Here is an 18,263-nt window from a genome sequence, read left to right on the forward strand (position 1 = left end):
TCACCGTGTTGAATGCCTGCTGAGTGGCTTCAGTCGCATCCCCTGGGTCAGAAGACCCAAACATTAATTCTTCCCAGAGTTACCTACGAGACACAGCACATATTGGCTTAAGTAAAGCTACAGCTGTCTTGATGCTTCCCCTCTCACTTCTAATTCATCTGTTCACACTTACAACTTTTCCCTCTCAAAGAGGAAATGCCCAGGAGAAATGCTGCAGTTAGGATAGTTTTTGACTGTGCTGTATCAAGGCTGCTTTGTGCCTTTCTCCAGGATCTTCCTCCCTTCTTCGTCCAAAGAAGGTAGAAACAAACACACATCCAGGTCTCTGTGTTTGCTGAGGCTAAGTGGGAACATGGGACAGCATGAATCTCTGCAAGTCATGAGCAGAGTTGACCTGAACTCAGAGGCTGACCAGGGGTAGGCAGGTTCATTGCTTCACAGGATTTAAGATGAAGATCAACTGTGGTGGCCGTTTATCCTGACTTCTTTCCCTGTGGTGCTCAGAGTTCACCCACCGGCTCCAGCAAGAGCTGCTGTAGAGAGATGGCCAGGTGGGGAGATCACGGTGGGCACACTGTCATTAATGAGAAAGCTGGACCAAGTGGAATGGAGCTCCTTGCAAACAGCACCTGCTCCTGGTGCCATTGAAATGTTCGCTCTCGATCCGGGTTAAGTGCTGATCTCAGTTACTGCCTTTTGCCTCCCAGGAGTCTCTGCAGGTTGTATTTTCTTTTCCTGCTCTGCAGCAGCGCAGGGTAGGGTACCTGCAGTTCAGCAGTAGGTAAACCGGTGGATGAAGCCACTTCTGTGTAGAAGCTGCTGAATGCTCTAGGAGCACTGCAGATAGGAAGCATCATAGGAATAAGAGCATATGGGTTTCAGTTATCAACACCCAAGCCAAAATGATGTCCCTAAGACAAGGGAAAAATCATGAGCTTCCCAGGATGAACATCCAGTGTTGTCTTCTGTGTCTTGGTGCTTCCCGTTTGGAAAGGAGAGCACTGATGTACTTGCTCACCCACGAGCAAAGGGAGAATGTCCTTGGAGTCCCACCAAAGAGGCTGATCTGCTAGCTCAAGATTGCAGCTCCAAGCAATCCTAGGAGTGTTGGAGCTCTTCTCGGAGAGTTGCAGCATCTGGCATTTGCCCATTCTCTTCATCTTGATGAGCTTTCCCAAACAAGGTCAGTGGTGGCTGGAAGTTGTCTTCTCCTTAGAGACCTGCACATAGGAAGACATTCCCCCAATTTCTCTGAAGCTGAGAGCTCCTCCCTAAACAGGAGATTATTTCCCACATCTTCCCTGAAATTGTTCAGTGCAGCTTAGTGCCCACAAGTGAACAGGGTTATCATCAGCAGGGTACTGAATGGGATTTTGGGAGTGCTGAATGGGATTTTTGGGAGGTACCCTGACGTTTTTCCTGGGAAGCAGTTCTGGCCAGATACCACAGTCTGGTTTCACAGACCTCAGAGCTATGCTGTCGCTTTGCCAGCATGCAGACTTTGGGGTTTTTATCCAGACAGCTGGCAGGTTGTCCAAGCGACCTTTCTGCCAAGCGTTCACACTGCTGATCCCAGGATATAACCCTGCTCAGACCTCTCCCTGGGGCTTCCTGAGGTTCGTGCATTGCACTGCTGCAGGCACAGGGACACAGCTTTCTCCAGGACTGACATGAGTAGAGCTGCACCGCTTCGTTCTGCATTCAGTTCTGGCCCACCGTTTTCAGCCATCCCCTGACTTGTGAAGAAGTTCATTTCCAAGGGACACACTTGTTCCCTGAGTCCAAAGTCAGGTCTTGGGACGAGCCCTGGGCTCCCTCTCCAGCCTTCCCCAGAAGCTCCTGGGTTATGGAATGGCTCGTGCTAAACCATACAAAGCCGAGCTCAGCTGGATGAAGAGCATCCGCCTCTGGCCTTTTGCACTGATTTCATTCAGATGGATCAAAAGCAGAGCTTCAGTGATACCAAGTGATATCAAGGCAGTTTTGTGTGTCAGCCTGAGTAAATTCATTGAGGCTTGTCCTGGAAGCCACACTGGCTTCTCCAAAGGGAGGAGAAGGGCATCTGGCCCTGTCAAAGGGATCTTCTTAGTGGACGTCCTGTCCACAGAGAACCAGATATATCCACACAAACCTGGCCCTCCCAACAGGGTCTCACCACCTTTCCTGGGCTTGGTGTGGCTGGAAGGTGCTTCCTTCTGTAGTTAGGAAAATGGGGGGGAGGAATAAAAGAATATGTGTTGCTTAACCTGAACTAACCCACCTTCCTCACCCAGCCGCGCTCTGCAGAGCCGAAACGTTAACGTCTTTGTCTTCTCTTAAACTCGCTCTAGGTATCAAACTGGTTTGGAAATAAGAGAATCCGGTACAAGAAGAACATAGGTAAATTTCAAGAGGAAGCCAATATTTATGCTGCCAAAACGGCTGTCACGGCTACCAATGTGTCAGCCCATGGAAGCCAGGCTAACTCACCCTCAACTCCCAATTCAGCTGGTTAGTTTTTGTTTTCTTTTTATTTTGGGTTGTTAGTGATCGTTTTTTCGTTTGTTCTTCCCACCCCCCCTCAATCTTTCTCTTGTTTTCTCCTTTTGGTTATTTCATTTTTGTATTTTCTGGTTTTGGTTGGCTTACCTTTGTGGTCTTAAAAAAGAGAAAAAAAAGGAGATGGGTTTGGCTTTGGGGTTTGTTGTGTGGAGGGTACTTGATTTTCTTTGCCTGTTTTTTCTTCCCCCCTTTTTTTCTTTTCTCTTTTTGTTCCTCTTCCCCTTCCCTTCCCTGTTCTGTTTTTCGTTGGAAAAGCGATGTGATCGGACCTTGCGACTGACGGTGCCACGCTGGGGGTTGTGTGCATGGATGGTAAACACAAAACCAGAAAAACGATACGAAAAAAGTTGCTGGGATTGCTTGCACTTTGGGGGAAGAAGAAAAAAACCCAATTAAAACATGATTCTGTAATGATTTTATTTCACTGGGGCTGACAGCGTAAGTGGCCCTAAGGGAGAAAACCCAGCATTTCTGGGATGTCCTGACTCATGCCATTTTGGGGATTGTTTGGGGTAGATTTTATCCTTTGGTTTTCTTTCTGTTGTGGTTACCTTTGATTGCTTACATGACCGTGTCTGGATCACCTGCAAGAGTGTGCTCTGTGTGAATTTTATTTTCCCTCTGTGTCAGCGTGATCCAGGGAAGTCCATGGATCGTTCCTTCCCTTTCCCCTTTCCTGTCCATTTGCTGTGGTTCGCATTTGTTTGTTTTGAGGGTCAAAGGCACAGAGCACTTTGCCCAGATTTCAACTCCTCGGCTAGAGAACGATGCTCAGTCCATGCCGGTGCCTACCACGAGGCCAGCCGGCCCAAAAATGATCCCGTGCTGCGGTTGACTGGTTGTGCTTCACTCCCAAGAGCAATGGAAAATTGGGATGTGTTTCAAAGGAGGGAGAAAAGTGGACTTCATGGGTGCCGTGTACTTTGTTATCCATGCAAATATCTGTGTGCCTGTTTCCTTTTTAGGGGTGGGCGGGAGAGTGGGAATGTGGCGCTGTTGTGCCTTTGAGCTCGGTGTCTGCTCACGGTACCCTTTCACTGGGGTGTGATGCTTGCCGTTATCAGGTAGGCTACTAAGAGACAGGAAACGATGTGGGAGCAAAGGGGATGATGGGCAGCAGGCGAAGCTGGATGTTAAATGGGCCGCTGGTGGTACCCCATGCTGGTTGCTGTCAGCAGATGTGCTTCTGTAGTGAGCGTAACCCTGCCTGTGGCAGGTATCGGAGGAACCACATCCCAAGAGCACCCTCAGGTCTGGAGGATTTGGGTGGAAGGTGGAGAAAGCAGAGCCAGAGGTCACACAAGGGGAGAAACCAGTGTGGGTCTCTGGCTGGCCTCCCGAGCCAGCTCCCCAGTGGAGGGCAGAGGCAGCCTGTTACCCGTGAGCACACCGGTGGTGAGCGGTGGTTGATCGCTCTGCGCTGGGAACTTGTCCACACCTCACAGGGACTCGTGTGGACAGCTTGCACAGGAGCAAGTGGTAGAAGGCTTCTTCAGCTGGGCGGTGGGGAGACATCCCTGCACACAACCCCATAATTTCCGAGGGACACGTTACTTGCTAGGAGTCTGCCCCCCAGAGCCACCTGGAGCAGAGATGTTGCAGGTCAGAAATACTGCTGGGAGTGCTCAGAGGGCTCAGGTGGACATGGCAGAGTTTTGCAAGGCCAGATGGCTTGCAGGAATTTTGTTTGATTCTTTTCTTTGTGGTTTGTTAGGTTTTGGTTTTTCCCCTTTTGTCTTCCATGGTTTGAACTGCTGAAGATTTAGTTGCAGTTTTTAAAATGTCATCCTTTCCAAACAGCTCACTCAAAATATGTGGTCAGGTGGGGTCTCTTGACATTAACACCCTCTGCAGAAAAGGCTGGAGGGTAGAGAGCAGAATTGCGTGTGTTGAGGGAGATGCCTACTGCCTGTGATGCTGTCCTGCACACCACGTCAGCTTGGGCCAAAGAGACACAGCTTTCCTTCTTTTCCTCTTTCTTCAACCGGAGTCAGATCCAGAGGTCTGCAGTAGCAAGCAAAGAGCTTCAAATTGCTTAAATGGGTTTGGATCTGGCCTGCGTGTAGTGGAATAGGCATTTCCCCAGTGCCTGCCCAGTCAAATAGTGCTCTGATGCGAGGCTGTTTCTTCGCCTTCCCCACAGACAGTAACACGGCTCTTTCAAAGATAAATTGGCCAGTGCCCTGCAGTAAACAGCTAAGATAATCCCTGGGTAACACTACGCTTTCAAGGAAGGACAAACAGTCATGTTATTAACGGGTAAGACTTGAGCTCCTGGGTCCTCTTTCTGGCTCACTTGCCTGCGCTCCAGAAACATCGACCTCTTTTCACGTGCCTGAAGTGGTGGCGGTGCTAAAGCAGCACATCAGTGCGAGGGGAGCTCATGGGCCACGGTGATCCTTCTTCTGCTAGAAGCAAAGCGTTTCTACTCTGGCCCAGATCCCACCACCCTCACTGTATGCTGCAGCAGTGGCAGAGCAGTGGGGAGGCCCTGCTGTCAGCACTGTTGCTGGGTCAGCTTGCAGAGACAGTGGGTTTGGATGTCCTTGTAAGTCCTCTCCTGAGAAGAGAGTTGGGAGTCCCTCAGGATTTTATCTGCAGCAGCAGTATCCCACGTTGAGATCTCCCCAGCTGAACCATGTGGATGTAACAGCTCAGTCAAGCATCCCTGCATTGTCACACTGTGGGGCAAAGGCACGTCCTGAGGACATCTGGAGTTGTGTGACCTCCCCTGCTTCAGGTTGTCCTGGAGGTGCTAGCAGCAAGAAGCACGCCTGTACACACTGGGTCTGAATTGACCTGTCTGTGAAGGATTTGGAGGATGGTGTCAAGGGCCACAAGCCACCTGAATGTGCTGAATGGCCCTCGGAGAGACATCAAAGTGGATGAAGAGATGAAGTACTAAGGTGGATGATGCCTCTCCTCTTGTACCATGCACTTTTTTCTGTTTTCACATCATTGGCCAAGAACTTTGCTGAGGAAGGAGACTGAACAAAGGCTGGTTTTGCAGTGAATTTTTAGGAGCTTCTGGTTTCAATACATTGTAGGGCGTGTGAAGAGAGCATAGGCAGAGGACAGGTCGTGGAAAAGAGGCAACCAGCAATGTAATCCCTGGAGGGCCATGATGTTGGAAGAGGAGGTGGAACTGGATGCGATGGGACCTGGGACAGGAGCTAAATTCATTTCTGCTGTGGCTGCGCAGGCCCATCTGTTCTCTGTGCTGATGCCCATGTTACTGGAGATTGGTGAATGGCTACAGTCAGTCAAAGAGATTGGCCACACATTGACAAGGGCGAGGATTGCATCTGTCCAGCCATCTGGCTCGTTCAAAGCAGGGTCCCCCATCCTCAGTCACCCAGGCCTGAATGTCAAACACCTTTTCATCCTGAATACGCACAGTTGGGCTTTATCAGCCAGATGTTCACATAAGCTGAGATGTCTGGCTCATTTGGGCTAACAACTCCCCGTCCTCACTTTGATTGCCTGGACAATCTCAGCTCAAAAACCACATGGCAAATGAAAGCTATTTTATGTGGGCAGACCCTTTTGCCAACAAGAGTCCTCAAGGGCCACACACAGGTGATGACATCCGGTGAAATCTTCCATGCAGAGCAGCCAAAATTGTCCTGGACTGGGTTTTTTTCCTCCTCACCCTTTTGTTTGTAAAAATAGTCTTGCTAAGGTACTGATGGAGGAGATCATGCTGTCTGGAAATGTACTTCATCAGGCGTGGGCCTGCTTGCTGTATCTTCTCTTCTCTGCCTTCCTCCTTTTGTGGCAGTCACTTGTCCAGAGCGCAGCGTTGGGGAGGATCCTGCTTCAGCAGAGAGGCCGTTCTGGTCATCGTCTCACTGAGCGTTGAGTGTTGGTTGGCAAGTGGAAAAGAACAAATGTCCTCTGGGTCATCCCAGGCTTTCAGACCTGCTATCAAACACGGTGGCTTTGTCCAGCTGAGGAGATACGTGGTCCATCAGGTTCTTCCCTCAGCTTTGACCGTGGTAGAAGCACGAGGAAAAGTTACAGGGGGTGTAAATTCTGTGCTTTCAATGTATACACGTCATTGCTGTTGACTTCAACCGAGTCTTACATGCGTGATCAAAGTCAGCTTCAGTGATTCAGTGTGCTGGATCTCTGACTGATTGGTTGTAGGTGGTATGAGGCAGCAGATGAGGATGGCTTGGTTTTAGCACCAATGAACACCACTACCGTGTTTGTTTATTCTTGTTGCTGTTTGCATTTTTGGGTGCATTAGAGAAAAGGACTTGTTAGAGGTCCTGGAAAGTTTGAGGTGGAAGTGGAGACGGTCAAAACGTTAGAGAAGTTTATCAGAGAAGCCGGGGAAGAAGCACTCTGAAGAGCTGGAGAAGTGGGGCAAGAAATACCAGCAGTCAAACTTGTGAGGATTTTTTAATTGGACGCAAACTTGAAGTGGGTTTTGCTCATCAGAAATGTTCAGGGTGGAAGAGATCTCTTTGCGGGCATTGTTTTGGTGCAGGCTTTCATCCAGCAGCAAGATCTGAGTACCATGGCACACTTAAACTTTTCCACCGCTCTTTCTGAAGCTGCTGTTGCCCTGATAGAAACTCAGCACAAAGGATGAGTGGTGATCCGTCTTGGGTTTGATAGGACGTCTGGATGCCGAAGATGAGCCATGGTTTCACAGTGCTACAAGTCATGAAAAGTGTGGATTTTTCTGATGTGTTTTTTTTTTGTCTACATGCAATAACAGCAAGGGACTTCCATGCCAAGATAAGAGCCTTTCCCTCCTGGATTCACAAGCTCTAAGACAGTTGTTACCCCTCAGTTCTTGAGGAGCTCCAGATCAAATCACAACCACTGAAAGCCTCTGGTGTGTTCACAGTGGAGCCTTTCAGAGGGACAGATTAGATTTATGACGGAGCCTCCTCTAGTGGAAGGATTTGACTTGTATTCCTGGATCTTGTCTCCATGGAGGGTACCAGAGTCTTAATTTTCAGGGCTCTTCACATTCCTGCCCCTTCTCCCACCCCAGTGTGTCAGCCCCTCTTAGCGGTGTCTCTGAGACTTTGGGCCATCATAACTCTCGTACCTGGCGAGTACCTAGACAGCGGAGTGCTGAGGCAGCAGAGCAGCATCGCAAAGGGCTCTCTGCAATTACGCCTCTGATACAAACAATCCATACATGCGGGGCCATTGGTATGCGCATATTTATCTTTGCATCCACGTCAGCGGCAAGACATATTTACCGCTTAGATATGCACATATATTGTAAAAATACCCTGTGCCAATTGCAGCGTATATCTTGTAAGTGACATCTCCAGCGCTCCTCATGATTTCCAAGACACCGGCGCTCTTCAGAACTAGAGTTTGTGGCTGTTTGTTTATTTTTATTTCCTCCCTCCCAGTCTCAGTTTTACAGCCAGGTTTGTTAAGTTTCACTAAACTATCAGTTAAGCTTATGGCATTTTTATTTATTATTATTGTTATAATTTCCTCTTGGTAGGGGAAGGTGTAATGAAATGTTGCTCTGCTGGGGGCAGAGTGGCAGTGGTGATCTGTCAGGTGCTCAGGGATTCCCGAGTCCTCTTCCCAGGACCTGCGTGGTCTCAAAGGTTTCTGCTCACCCTAAAGAATATTGTCTGCTTCTTTCTGAGCCGTTGCCTCAAAACCCTTTGGTTCTCAGCCGCTGCTGAAGAACGAAGCCACGTTACTGCCCTGTCCTTTTATGCCGGTGATCATTCAGAAGCGAATCATTCATAAAACCCAGTAGGAAGCATCTTTGTGTATGTGAAAAGTGCCCATCTTCACGCGTAAAGCTGAGCCGTGTCAGGGTGGGCTCTCCTCAGTCTGCCAGCTCATAAACATTTTTTGCCTTTAAAATAGCAAGTAACCAGAGAGGTTGGAAAGTGACAGGAGCCCTTTGCCAGCTGAGCAGAGGAGGTGATGGTTACAGCTGCCTTCTGACTAGTCCGGGTTATTTTACGCAGCGCTGTGGGGTTGCTCTCTGGAACAGGTTGGGCAGGGTTGACAGGGAGCACAGACAAAGAGCTATTCCTGGCTCTGCTGTATTCCGGCGCTGGTGGGAGGGTCCTGATCCAACATGCACTGTGCTCAAGATGAGTCTTTCTCTTGGCTGTCTTGGGCGTTGTATCTAGCAGTGATGTTTCTGCTTTCCTTCAATTCTGAGCATTGCCGGCACCCGACAGAAGAGCCAGTTGCAAAGAGCTGCAGAGAGATTAGTGAACACGAAGTCTCCAGCATAGACCGCCCACCTGCTCCTTGATCTTTCTTGGAGGTGGCTTTCTTCAGAGGATCCTTCCTGGTCCACCTCCAGGGCAGACCTGGGGCCTGTCCAGTGTTTGTTCCCTCTCCAGCAAAGGGAGGGGGTTTGCCAGGCGTTTCTCAGAGCGTACGCATGAGCCATAGTTGGGCAACTCCACCAGGACTGTGGTGGCCAATCTTCCAAGTTGGAAGTGGCTTTGGAGATGATGAGAGTGTATTTGGGGTTGAAGCTGAAAGCGTAGCTGACCTGGGCCCCTGAAGTCTCTCCTTTCCAAGGCTAACGTCATGTATATAACCAAACCTTGCACGTGAGCTGTCTCACACTTAACGCGCTGATCTGCACGACAAGTTCTGAAATAATCCCATAAAACCCTTTTATTTATTTTTTAACTCCCTTCCCTCCTCACCCGCCTTCCAGTTACGTGATGGGTTTGTTTCTTCTGTTAAGTAGTTGAGGAGGTGCTCAGACATCTTGAAGCTGGAAGCAGAAAGCCTTGTTTCTGCAAAGGCAGATTTTTTTTTTCTTCTTTTAATTTAGCAGGGATTTTTTTCCTGATCCCACCCAACCGTCTTCACTGTTACCATTTTTTAGCGTAACGTTGACGACTGATGCATGCAGTGGGGAATTTGCTTACAGAGCTCGTTCTCCTGGGGCAGCTGGCCAGGAGGGCTGTGACACCCTTGCGTTCCCTCATGGCCCATCATGATGAAGGACACTTGCTGACGTGATGGGTGCTGGGAGTCTAGCCCAGATGCCTTCGTGTTTTTGTGAGCCTTTGCTCCTGGCGCGCTGCAGCTCCCACTAGTGATGGGTTCCCGATCCCCACACATTGCTCCTTTGCAGAGCTCTCTGTGACTCAGCGGGAGCTCCGGCCATGGAGCTGGATGGTGTCTGGATGTGCTCCCCTGCAGAGAGCAGCGCAGTGTGGACTTACCCACCCCGATCTGACCTGCTCAGAAACAGCAGGAGCGTGGGCCTGGCTTGCCCTGCTGAAAAGACTCCTGGTCTCTCTAGCGAGGCTCGTTTGGCTAACTCTGTTCTCCAGTGCAGTCTGCTGGGTGGACGCCTCCAACAACCGAGATTTTCAAAGCTGCCTGAAGGATTTTGATACCCTGAAATGAAGGGAAAGGGCTGTCCACGTCTTCCAGGCTGGATTTTGTTTGGCTCAGCAGAGGGCATGAAGAATCCTTCCTCCAGCTGAGGAGCTGTTGAAGAATGTTCTTGGCATTGAGCTGTAACATGTGGCTTTGAATAACCTCAAGAGTGCATCCTTTTTTTGTTTTTTTTTTTGCTCGCTCTGTTCTTCATACTACTAACCTGACTGTGTGTTTTGGTTTTGTGGTTGCTTTGCATGTTGTTCCTTCCTCTTGGCTGAGAGTCATGGGGTGGATCTTTTTCCTTTCTGTGATTCAGGTGCCTCACTGTTTCCTTTCCAGGTTCTTCCAGTTCTTTTAACATGTCAAACTCTGGAGATTTGTTCATGAGCGTGCAGTCTCTCAATGGGGATTCTTACCAAGGGGCCCAGGTTGGAGCCAACGTGCAGTCACAGGTAGGGACCCATCCGATGTACTGCCAGTGAATGCATTAGTGTTGGAGGAGCCTTTGATTGTATTGGCACTTCTCCCTCCTGTCCGAAAAGAGCAAATCTCAACCAGCACAAATGAACCAACCAACACTTCAAAAAGGCAAACCAAACCAAAAAAACCCGACCAACCGACCAAAAAAAGCAACAGCAACAACCACAAAAAAAAAAAAAACAATCCAAAAGAAACCAAAACCTAACACCCAACCAAACCAACAACCATGGTCTTGAGGAGAATTGCCCACACTTTGTGAATGCATTTGGCTCTGGCTTGATAGTCGTACCAGGAGGAGAGCAGGTTCAGGAGAACAGGCATGAGCTCAAACAAAAGCAGCTGAGGTTTAGGTTCTGCTTGCTTTATTCTTCCAAGGGAAGGGGCCAGATGTTTGGACCGGTGTCTCATTATACAAGGCTTCCACTTACTCCTTTGATGCCCAACCAGGTGTCTAGTGAAAGGCAAGAAATGCTTAAATAAACAGCTAGATTTTTTTTTAATTTTTTTTTTTAAATAAAAGCCACTCCTCATCATCTCCCCACCTCCCCAAAGTCCAGGCACTCACACCACCCATGTACACTCCAGCAAGACAGAGTAGGGGAGCTTTGAGCAGTGTTACTGAAACTTCATCCCATGCTTTGGGCAAAAAGAAAGCATTTAAAATACCCAGGAACCCACTCAGATCTCCCACCTCCCAGCCAGTGTCCAGATGTGCCATGAGCCCACTCTCTTGCATCTAAGGCTCTGTACTGTGTTGAGAGACAACAGCCACTCTGACACTTCTGCATTGGGCAGGGAGAGCTCTCTAAAGGTTGCTTCCCTCACGGTGCTGGCTGCAGAGCACACGGGCCGTCCGTGGGTGACGAGACGTGCTCGCTGTGCATGCCGCTGCTGGGGCTGGGCTGGGGGAGTGGAAGGAGAGGACCGGGGTGTCCGGAGGAGAGCTGCCGGTGCCTTTGCCATGGTAGGTATAATCTCTTTCTGAGCCCTCTGAAATGCAGGCACTCCAAGGATCTCCTTCCACTGCCCTGGGCTTCCCAGTGCTTGGGGCCACAGGCTGGAAGGGGATAGGGGTAGGACTGTGGGTCCTCAAGCGTGATGGTGGAGCTGGTGGCTGTGATGTTCTCCAGGAGGTCCTACCCCATCCATGCTTGCTACGTTGTTCTTCCTCTCCACTCTGCGGAAAGACTTGGGACCGAGGAGAGCGTGACAGGGCCACCGGGGCAGGCCGGGGGGTGACAGGGGAGGAGCAGTCCTCTGGCTCAGCTCTCACCATAAGACCAACTGTGGTTCTCTTTTACCCCTCTTTAAATATATACCTTTATCTTTATTATCATTGTTCTTCTTGTTATTATTACTGTTTGTTTGCATCTTGCCAAAGATGAACTGAAGCGGCTTTGCCCACCAACCTCTTGTTCGCTCTAATTTGTGTCTTTGTTGTCGTTGTTCTGTTTAGGTGGATACCCTTCGCCATGTTATCAGCCAGACAGGAGGATACAGTGACGGACTCGCAGCAAGTCAGATGTATAGTCCGCAGGGCATCAGTGTAAGAAAAAAAAAAAATAGGCTTGGGTTCTTGGGGTTTTTGTTGGTTTTTGGTGGTTTTTTTTCATTTTTGTTTTCTCACTACCAATTATTTCAAAGCCATAGGGCTCAGAATGCCACTTAGTAGGACTTGTCTTTGCTTTTACGGTCACCTAGTTTATTGCTTCTGTATCGGTCACGCCAACGGCAGAGCTTTGCCCACAAAAAAAGTGGCGACCGGGCAGGCTCTGTGCAGGCAGCTGGCGTCTAGGACTGTCAGAGCCGATCAGCGTTCGCCTGGCACCTGCGGCCACACGCGCTCGGCCGAGAGGAGCTGCTAAACAGGTGACACCTCGCGTAACCGCGGTGGGGAATGTCACCGCGAACGGCCGGGTCCAGAAATGGCTCCACGTGGAGGCCAGTGGCGCCATCCTGGAGCAGCCGTCTAAAAATAACCCATCCTGGCTGCCATCCGAAAGCACGGCGGCGATGGGGTTGGCGGCAGTGATTGCAAAAAAGAAGGGAGAGAACAAAAAAAAAAAGGAAAAAAGACAAAGCCAACCAACGTCAACCCAAGAAAACCTCACCCAACCGGACTGGGGGAGGATGCGAGGGGGAGGGCGGTCTCTGGAGCATCTTCTCCTTGTTCTTGGGTGCGCTGGCGGGTTCTGACTAGCATGAAAATTCGTAGCGACAAGCTGTGTCGCACAGGGGGAAATTGATCAGACACACACAAGGAGAACCCAGTGTAGATTCGGGACAGCAATCCAACTTCATTTCTCAGATCAATCGTCCGCCATCTCAGCGGCGGTGACAGCAAGCTGGGAGAAGAGGGCAGCCTGGAAAAGGAGGCTGTGAGCGCCGAGTGGGTGGTGGCAATGGTGTCCGGGGTGGCACAGAGGAGGGGGCAGCTGGCCCTGGATGTGGCTGGCTGCTGCGGTCCCTATCGAGGAGGCCGAAGGTTGAGGTGGGGTGGTCTCGGGCTGTGCAGGAAGGTGTTGGTCCTCCGGGTGGGACGGTGGTCCCGGTGGCCGAGCACCCCAGCAAGGTGCACTGTCCAGTCCCGTCACCCTCCCGACCAGGGCTTGTGCCATTCGTCACCGTGTGTGTGACCATCTTTGGGCCATCGGCATGCAAACAGCCACCGCTGGCATGGGGAGAGGGTGCAGGGAGAGGAGGGCAGTGGGACGGGGGGCTGCACTCCCCTCTCCTGTGGGCGCTGGGGCTTAGCGGGCGGCTTGACGTCAGGAGGCAGAGGCAGGGAGGGTTTGTGAAGTAATGTAATTGAACATGTGCAGATAATTATGTCTCATTACATAAGCCCGTTGCAAAAACGGCACTTGGAAATGCCACATGAAAGAGCCTATCGTTCCGCATTAATTTCTCCCTGCGCTGATGCACTCCCCTCTCCTGTGGGCGCTGGGGCTTAGCGGGCGGCTTGACGTCAGGAGGCAGAGGCAGGGAGGATTTGTGAAGTAATGTAATTGAACATGTGCAGATAATTATGTCTCATTACATAAGCCCGTTGCAAAAACGGCACTTGGAAATGCCACATGAAAGAGCCTATCGTTCCGCATTAATTTCTCCCTGCGCTGAATTCATTCCCTTTCTGGCTTTTTAATACTTGGAGAGTAAATGAATCGCAGGCTGATCATGATAAGAGATGATACTTTTGTATAAATTAAAATACCCCCAAGGAAAGAGGCTGAACTGATTATAGTTGCAGTTGGCTTGGAAAATAACAGTGGGCTGGGTTAAACCAAAATTTGGGGGGGAGGGTTGCTGCCGCGGATTATGAGGCAGGGAGGAGGTAATGGGAGAGAGGAGAAGAAAGAGGCAGTGAAAACTCAAAAGCCAAATAGGACAAGGAGAGCTGGGCTGGTGTTTCTGGCTGCGGTAATGGAAGAACCGATATTACCATGAGCAACGCTGGGAATTGGTGAGCTGAGAGTGGCAGGGGCTCAGCGGTCACCCCTGCTCTTCCCAGACGGGGATCTGACATGGTGGCATCTGATGACTGCACAGGATGGTTTTCAGGGTGGGCAGGAGACCAAATTCAATGCTGTTCAGAGAGGGACAGGGTAGCAAGTGGGCAAAAGGACCACCCAGGTTTCAAGGTGACTCCTTGTTTCCCCATAAAGCTGTGGTGGACGTGGAGAGGAAGGGAGGGAGCCCAGAGCTGAGCGGATAGTTCAGGAAGCATCTTCTGGCTTGTCTCTCTGTCCCCAGATGTTTTGCTTCCCCTGTATGCTGAGCAGCATGCTCCTGTCCGTAGCTTTATTTGTCGCTTAATGCTTTCTCGTCCAGCTAGGTCCATTGACAAATCCCAGTTTGTCCACCCTTGAAGTGTGGCTGCATTGGTCCTGGGCAAGGTCCTGGGGAGCTGCTCGGTGCAGGCCGGGTGGCTCCTGTAGCAGGCAGGGCTTCCCTGCCTCTCCCCTGAACCCTTTAATGCCGAGGAAGGGCAGCGGGATGCGGCGGGAAGCTGCTAGTGACACAGAAAGCTGCCGTCCCCACGTCACCCGAGCGTCCCCATGAGCTGCTGGAAGGAGATGAGCCGAAACCTAGTCAAGAGCCCTGTCACAAAGATGTCTGCACGGGGCTGAGGTTAAGTCATCCCCGGAGCCCGTCAGGGCTGGGAAGTCAGCGGCAGGTTGCCCAGCTCCAACGCTGCAAACCTTGGCAGGGGAGACAGCGCTCGGGGTTTGCCTTCCTTGATGGAGGATGAATTTTTAAATGCGTGTAAGTCGTGACAGCTGAGGACAGGAATCTACCCAAAGCCCAGTCCCCTCCGCAGTGCTGCTGCTCGACAGCTGACAGGCCGCTCCGCAGGGCGAAAAGAGCTGGAGTCGGTTCTGCATCGTTAGCAGGATAATGGGCGATGTCCCAGCTATCATGATCTCCATGACCCGCAGCGGTGGCTGAGGCAGAGCAAGAACAGCCGCCTTCTCCTCCGCAGGTGGGGACGGCATCAGGCAGCGCTGGTCCTGGCGAGGGACAGGGATGCTCTTGGTGATGGAGGGGTGGTAGAGACAGGAGCCCTCTTGAGGATTGAGCCTTGCTTTGGGTAGCACTTAGAGGAAGGAGGGCCACCTCTACCTAAAAGGAGGGAGTGTTTGGGGTCTCATCCAGCCTTTCTTGCAAGCTTTGAAGTTGGGGGTTTTGCACCATTAAATGAGAGGGGTCTGGTCCCTCTGGACATTGCCTCTTCATGGGGATCCACATGTCTCCTCAGCCGGGGGTCCCCAAGGCTGGGGCTTTTGAACCATTTAGCTGGCAGGTTCTGACAGGTTCCAGTAGAAGTTGGATCCTTATTGCCATAATCCTTTGGAAGGTCCCAACCCAAAACATCACCCTTTCTGCTGCTGCTTTGTGACCCTATATCCACAAAGGGTTTTAGGTTCTCGTTAACCGCCTCTGAAAAGAGGCGTCAGGCTCTGAGTGAGTCATGCCTGCACATGACAGAACCTCTGCACCACACCATGCTCTTGGGGATTTGCATCTAAACACACCTGTAATTCAGACTGAGGATGCTGCAAATGCACTGAGGGGTGCATTTTAATGAATGGACTGTAGTCATCTTAAAGAAGAACCTTTTCAGAAATTTCTTTTTGGACTTTATTTATATGGATCATTTGAAAGTCAAAAAATGAAGGGCAATTTTTAACATTCATCGGAGTGCAAGGCTTTTTACTTTGAAACACTGTTTTGCAGAGCTGTGCCTGCTCACAGAGCAGTGTTTGTCACCATGACGGTGGTGCTCAGTGGCAGGGAGTGCCGTTGAGTTTTGCATCCATTCTTGTTGGTGAGGATCTCCAGGCGCTGGTACCTGTAGGAGGTGAGACCTCCTCGCTTCTGCTGGGACCCTTTTCTCTGAGAATTCGGGTCTTGAAAAGAAAGTTGTTGCTCTGCCTCTCGGCAAGCTGCAGTTCATCATCATCATGATCACGAGCAGCGATATGGAAGCTGGTCCTGCAGGGCTTCAGTGCGTGAGCCCCATCCATCGCAGATGCCTTGGTGTGTCCTGTGACTGCCACTGTGACCCTTGGGAAGTGATTGCCAGGCAAGGCTGGATTCTCTGGTGTGCAGTAAGAGCTTCAGTGTGTATCATAAGGAGACCCCTAAAGAGCCCATAAGGCTCATAAAAGCTCAGAGGTCTGAAACCTCTCTGAGGCTACTCCCCATCTGTCAGACTTGGCAGTGTCTGATGTGTTTGGGGACTGAGCTGACACCCCGCCCTGATGATGGTAGGACATGGATTTGGTCACAGAAGATGGGACAGTGAGACAGCCTCCGTTCAAAGCACGAGGCTCCTTTACAAATTGGCAAAGCGTCATCTCCCAACCCCACGTAGGAGACCTGGGCTGAGAGCCAACCAGACTTGCTTGGAGGTGACAAAAATGCTGTGACCTGGTGAAACGGGCACCAGAACCAGTTGCTTCAGCAGTTCATCAATGGGGCTCCACCACTCGGACAGCCACCAAGGCCTTTGCCTATTCTCTGGCACCAGAAGGTGACACGTAAAGAGATGTGAACTCCAGGAAAGGAAGAACAAGTGTGGATGGTGTTTACTTGCTTCCTCCACCCGGGGAAGGATCTGGCCTCATTATGGAGGGCTTATCCATACCAAAGGATGGCATCAAGATGCTAAAGTTATGGACAACCTTGGGGTGTCCTTTCCATTGCTTGACTCGTAACTCAGAGTCTTGATAGGCAGGAGGGTGTGGGGTCTATGGAGGGTGCCCCAGTCAGGGTCAGCCTCTCCCCAACATCCCCTGGTCTTCCCACTGGATGCCACTGAGGTGATCAGCAGCAGCACAAACTCCTGCAACACGTGGAGGCTGATTCCCAATGGTGAGCACCACGGGGCTCCCCAGCGTTTTGAGGGGCAGGGTGCTAAACGTGGAGGCACCGCCATCATCATCTGCAAGATGCTCTTCCTCTCGCTCCTTCCAACCGCAGCTGGCACGCGAAAGCCTTGCTAAAAATAGTTGAGCACAATAGGGACGGAGCCCTGCTCCGCACAGCCCCCTCCGCTCCCCCCTCCAGCTCGCCGTAATGACCCTGCAAACACTAAATGGCATCTGAGTGCATTAAGCAGCAAACTCTCCGGTGACATAGCAATTATGGCTCTGAAATAGATTTGGTGCGTCACAGAAGATAAGGGTTTTGAAAGTTTCTGTTGTGATTATAGCTTGTAACTCCAACAAATAACAGGCTTGGTAATAAGAGGCTGCCAGCACAGCTATTGTGGTTCTCTCTCACTGATGGCACGTAAATTGCTATTAATGTCCTAAGTGTACTTGAATATGCCAGTCTCGGGGCGGCGGAGTTGGCTCTGTGTCTCTCTTTACGTGGCCTGTCATTGTCGGGCTGATAATCTACAGTAATTGCTGCCTCTTGCAGCGGTCCAAGACGTGTGAGGGTGGATATTGCATCTCGGGGCCCGGCCACGGATGGAAGCTTGTGAAGGGAGCGGGCATGGCGAGCCTGGGGTCTCTGCAGGTGGGGTTGGTAATGTTGGCGCATAGTCTGGTTCTGTCCTTGCACCCAAGGTGAAGTGGAGTTTGCTACGCTGCTATAGCAAGCTCAGGTTGTGATTCTGGTCTTCCTTGCTGGTGCCTGAAGCCCTTTGCGAGGGAGCAGCTTTGCACGCTCCTGTGCATGCGTGGAAGCACACGCAAGCCTGTTGGGTGTGTGCACGGCCCGGTCTTTCCTGCTTTGTGCGTGTCCTGCTGCGATGTGGTTTCATCCCTCAAAATGCGGGTCCCCACGGCTCACCCGCGGTCAGGGCCGGTGATGGATGCCCTGTGCCAGGAGGCAGCGGGACAGGCAGGCAGAGAGGGACTGCTGACTGGAGCTCAGGCAGTGGTCGGGAAGGACTCATTAGCCGAGCACTGAATCAATGTCAGCGCGAGCAGAGGAGGTTGGGTGCGACATCTGCTCCTCTCCGAAGGGGATGGCAGCCGTGGAGGAGCAGCTTCTGCGCGCTGCCGGCTCCTGCCTGCAGCAGCCGGGGTCCTCCAGCAGCCCTGCTCTTGAGAGGCTGGAGAATTTGGCTCTGTGTCTGTTTGTAGAAGAAACAAGTTGCCTGCCCTGCTTTGTTGTGTGAATCCTGGGATGGGGTATGGTTGTGGCACCTACGTTATGCTGCGCCTTGGGGTCCCTCGAGGAGGGGCGATGGGGTGCATGAAGGACCAGCCTCGGGGCGGCAGAAATTTGTTTCTGGCTTTACTGCAAAGCGAGGAGGGGAAGGCTGAAAAACTGGGAACAAAGAGGTGGCCCAAATTCCTGAAGGCAGCCTTTGTGGTGGCAGGACAGGTGGGTAGGCAGCGTGTCTTCCCCACGAGAAGGCTTGG

At 51.2% G+C, this 18,263-nt stretch overlaps 1 protein-coding gene across 1 annotated transcript in view; it reads left to right on the forward strand.

Moving 5' to 3' along the window:
* The window catches only part of LOC104542955 (pre-B-cell leukemia transcription factor 1-like), a gene marked incomplete at its 5' end in the record, with an annotated part of 29,848 nt that overhangs the window by 10,623 nt on the left and 962 nt on the right, over positions 1 to 18,263 (forward strand). Inside the window, 3 exons of the mRNA XM_010187435.1 lie at positions 2,331 to 2,490; positions 10,240 to 10,352; positions 11,837 to 11,926. Of these exons, the coding sequence (XP_010185737.1) occupies positions 2,331 to 2,490; positions 10,240 to 10,352; positions 11,837 to 11,926 (363 nt within the window). The remainder of the gene's footprint in view (positions 1 to 2,330; positions 2,491 to 10,239; positions 10,353 to 11,836; positions 11,927 to 18,263) is intronic.

This window comes from Mesitornis unicolor, unplaced genomic scaffold, assembly GCF_000695765.1.
Source record: "Mesitornis unicolor isolate BGI_N332 unplaced genomic scaffold, ASM69576v1 scaffold25866, whole genome shotgun sequence".
Taxonomy (NCBI): domain Eukaryota; kingdom Metazoa; phylum Chordata; class Aves; order Mesitornithiformes; family Mesitornithidae; genus Mesitornis; species Mesitornis unicolor.